This window comes from Tachypleus tridentatus, chromosome 6 (genome assembly GCF_004210375.1).
Source record: "Tachypleus tridentatus isolate NWPU-2018 chromosome 6, ASM421037v1, whole genome shotgun sequence".
NCBI lineage: Eukaryota > Metazoa > Arthropoda > Merostomata > Xiphosura > Limulidae > Tachypleus > Tachypleus tridentatus.
Window position 1 is genome coordinate 109,864,290 of NC_134830.1, and position 3,602 is coordinate 109,867,891.

The following is a 3,602-nucleotide window of genomic DNA, read 5'->3' on the forward strand; positions in this document are numbered from 1 at the left end:
TCATTGAGAGCTAAAAAACACATCAGCCAAATAGGCAAGCATCTGAACAAAACTAGGTTCTTTGAAATATATAGCCAGTTCTTGTACCCTTTCACGGAGAAACTGATGAATTTTTCCTCTCAGTTCAAACACACGAAACAGCACACGACCACGTGACAACCACCTCACTTCAGTGTGGTACAAAAGAACAGTGTGTTCCTGACCCATTTCCTCACAAAGTGACTGAAACAATCGATGATTCAAAGCTCGGCTGCGAATAAAGTTGACACAAATATCCAGAGTTTTCTTGAGATCTGGGGTAATGTCTTTACTGCAAGAGAGTGATGATGAAGAAAGCAGTGAGTGATTTTCAGATTAGGAACTTCTTTCCTCATTAATGCAGCAAACCCAGAACGATTGCCCAGCATTGTTGGTGCACCATCTGTACATATTGAACCAATTTTGTCAAGGTGAAGTTCGTTTCTTGAGAAAAATTCTTGTATTTTGTTAAGCACATCTATAGCTTGTGCAGTTGTCTTTAAGGACTGACAGAAAAGGAAACTTTCTTCCACTTTTTTCTCCTTCACGTAACGAACTACTGCCAATAGCTGACAACAGTTGGATACATCTGTTGATTCATCCACTTGTAGGCTAATCTTAACTGGACTAGCCTTGATGTCAGCTACAACTTGTTCCAGGATGTCAACACTCATGTCGATGGTTCGGTTATGGATTACATCATTTGACAAAGACACTTGTTGGAGTTTCTTCTCAGCTTCCTTGCCGAGAACAATCTTTGCCATTTCAAGGGCACATGGCTTGATCAGTTCATCACCAATTGTATGGGGTTTCTTTGATTTAGCAATCTGGTATGCAACTTCATAAGAAGCACGCAGTAAAGGTTTCTCTGTTGGCGAAAATCCACAAGTCGGCAATGTGCCAACCTGATCAAACCTAGCTCTTTTGACCCTTAATGTCACAATGTCATTTCCTGCATCCCTGCCACCATGTTTGTTCTTGAAATGTTCATCAAGCTTTGATGGCTTCAAGTTCGCATTGGAGAAGAGTGTGCTGCACAGGATACACTGTGGACGTTGTGTCCCATCCTTCTCTGTAGTACAGGTGAAACCAAACTTGACATATTCGTCATTCCACTTTCGTTTCTTCGACATACTGCAGACAAATCTGGAAAAGAAACACATTCATGTGTAGGTGTTTTCTTTTTTTTATGAATTATCTCTAAAATATGTGATATAGAGAGACTGAAATACCTGGTTTAATCAGTAGATTTGTAGGCATGACAATACATTCTATGAAAATATTGTAACGGCTACACTGCTACAGTGATGATGTATGTTATGTAAACAACCCATCGCTCACTTAAATAAATGTGTAGAAAGCAAAATCTGAAATAATACATAACCAATCTTCCACCCTACTGTTATGCATCAGAAAAAAAAAAATAACATTGAAACAGGGAGACCATAACTCACGTGTTGATGGCACGGATGGGTGGTGTGGACTGAGACGTGATGATAACCTCCCTCTCTCTCCGTGTTGCGCACGTGTCCTGTACGCGTCCCTTCCTCGTTTGTCCAAATGACATACCCGTTTGTTTACCCTGTATTGGAATCTGATGCAACTTTACCACTTCATTAGGAAATCAGGTTTAGGTTTAACTTTATCTCGGAACACTGCTGAAGCAAAAATGTTTCTTCTTAGGAGAAATATAAAGCATACTCTTATGTAAAAATATAGATTTGCTTTAATTATTCATGGGCATTCTCGCACCCCTTGGGAATCATCTTCGCACCCCCTAGGGGTGCGGGCACTCCTGGTTAAGAACCCCTGATCTAGTGGAATGGCAAGAGTACCTCCTTTGATTTTATATGCTGAATCAATTTCTTTCGAGCCTTTCGGGAGTGGGGTAAATAGAGTCATTTGCTAGTAATTGAGAAACATTTGTCAAATGCTCCTGTGAGATATATAATTTAGATTTAGCTCGTATTAAACATTAATTATAATAGAATTGCTAGTCAAGATTTGAAAGAAATTGAGTCTATCAACTTTAATTACAAATTTAAAAAAATGTCATATAATTTATGTTTAATACAGAATTATGGATATAAAAAAACAATACACATTAATGTATATAAAATAAATTTTATATAAAAAATAAATAACTAAATTTTAAAGAAAAAATCTAGTTGTTTGAAAAATATGCCATATTTTTTTATTGTCACAAATCTCAAGTTTGTAAAGTTTGGGGTGCTGCTAATCAAACATAATAATCTTATACTGGTAGGCTCTTGATCCTTATGAGATCAACGATTGTGTTAAGTAATGAGGTTGGTTTATAGTTCATTTTCAGTAGTCTGTAGTGGACTGAATACAGACGAATGTATGATATACGAGGAATAATTAAGACTAAGAAATAAAATCTGTGAAGAGTAGTTTTACTATTGCCAACAGTTTCATGATCTCAATTTATTTTCAATTAATAGCCCAAGTAAACATTGAGACAAAGTTAACAAAGATATTATATCAGTCACTTATATAATATTTAAGTAACTTTCGTGTTTTGATGAGAATAAATCGTAAAGATGATATTTCCAATATCATTACCATGTTACCAACTGGTCCTGTTATTTTTAACAGTGTCAGATATTCTATTATCTTTTCAAATTATGATGGACAGGGACTAGTATTTGATTGAAACATTTCAAAAGAATATACCGAATGATTAGAGGTAGATAGTGATAAATATTTTGTAGAATACCTCTAAGGTCCACAGAATGGAAAGTGGTGGGCAAATACAAACCTTTAAGGCCACGAAATAATATTACTGACAAACGTTTGGTTAGAATTTCTCATGAATCTCAGAAAAATAACAAGTGACTAATATTATAAAGGTAATTTTTGATAGTATTGGTATCGGCCAAGCTATTAGTCAAAGAAAAGTATTCATAGTTACAACACGTGTTTTAGTAATTAACTAACATAATGGAAATATAATATGGGTTGTTCAAGATAAAAACTACAAAATGTCTTTGTCTACATGTTCGAAAACAGTCATTTTTCCCTATTTGACTGTTTAATTAAAATGATAAAGGCTTGAGGTTTGTTTGTTTTTAAACATTGGGAAAGTATATGGAAATATATACGACTCATGTATGAATTCTGAATGTTTACAGTTTATATGTTTGTAATTAAGCACAAAGCTACACAATGGGAATAATGTGCATGATCTTATATAAACCATCATCATTTTGTTTTTCAAAAAAGTATTAAGAACTTCCCACTCATTTTCTGTGTGTGCGTGTGTTTTCTTATAGCAAGGTCACATGGAGCTATCTGCTGTATTCATTGAGGGAAATCGAACCTCTGATTTTGATTTTGTAAATCCGAAGATTTACCACTGTCCCAGCAGAAAACATGCATTTTCTGCTCTTTTACATAACTCTTCCTAGATGTACCAGCTTTATAAGTATGATTAAGCAGTAATTGTTAAAAGAAAGCACTTCTGAGTTGTTGAAACTGTGAAAGAAAATGTCGATACAAATGCATAATGGGTGTTATTAACAAATCATTTTATGATTAAATGTTTCTCATATAACTATTTC

General features: G+C 34.8%; 1 protein-coding gene across 1 annotated transcript; it reads right to left on the bottom strand.

The window, feature by feature from the left end:
* On the bottom strand, positions 1-1,151 carry LOC143251684 (protein FAM200C-like). Its single transcript, XM_076502937.1, has 3 exons — positions 606-1,151; positions 388-524; positions 1-250 (listed from the first exon to the last, which is right to left on the bottom strand). The coding sequence occupies exons 1-3, from the start codon at positions 1,149-1,151 to the stop codon at positions 1-3; spliced, it is 933 nt and encodes a 310-aa protein (XP_076359052.1).
* Between the last annotated feature and the right edge of the window lie 2,451 nt (positions 1,152-3,602).

Bases quoted from the DNA above. Each gene is read 5' to 3' on its own strand.
- LOC143251684 (XM_076502937.1), bottom strand. From the start codon at position 1,151: ATGTCGAAGAAACGAAAGTGGAATGACGAATATGTCAAGTTTGGTTTC. The intron at 525-605 runs GTATCCAACTGT...CTTTTCTGTCAG, and splicing joins AAGTGGATGAATCAACAGAT to TCCTTAAAGACAACTGCACA. The intron at 251-387 runs GTTTGCTGCATT...CTTTATTCGCAG, and splicing joins ATGCTGGGCAATCGTTCTGG to CCGAGCTTTGAATCATCGAT.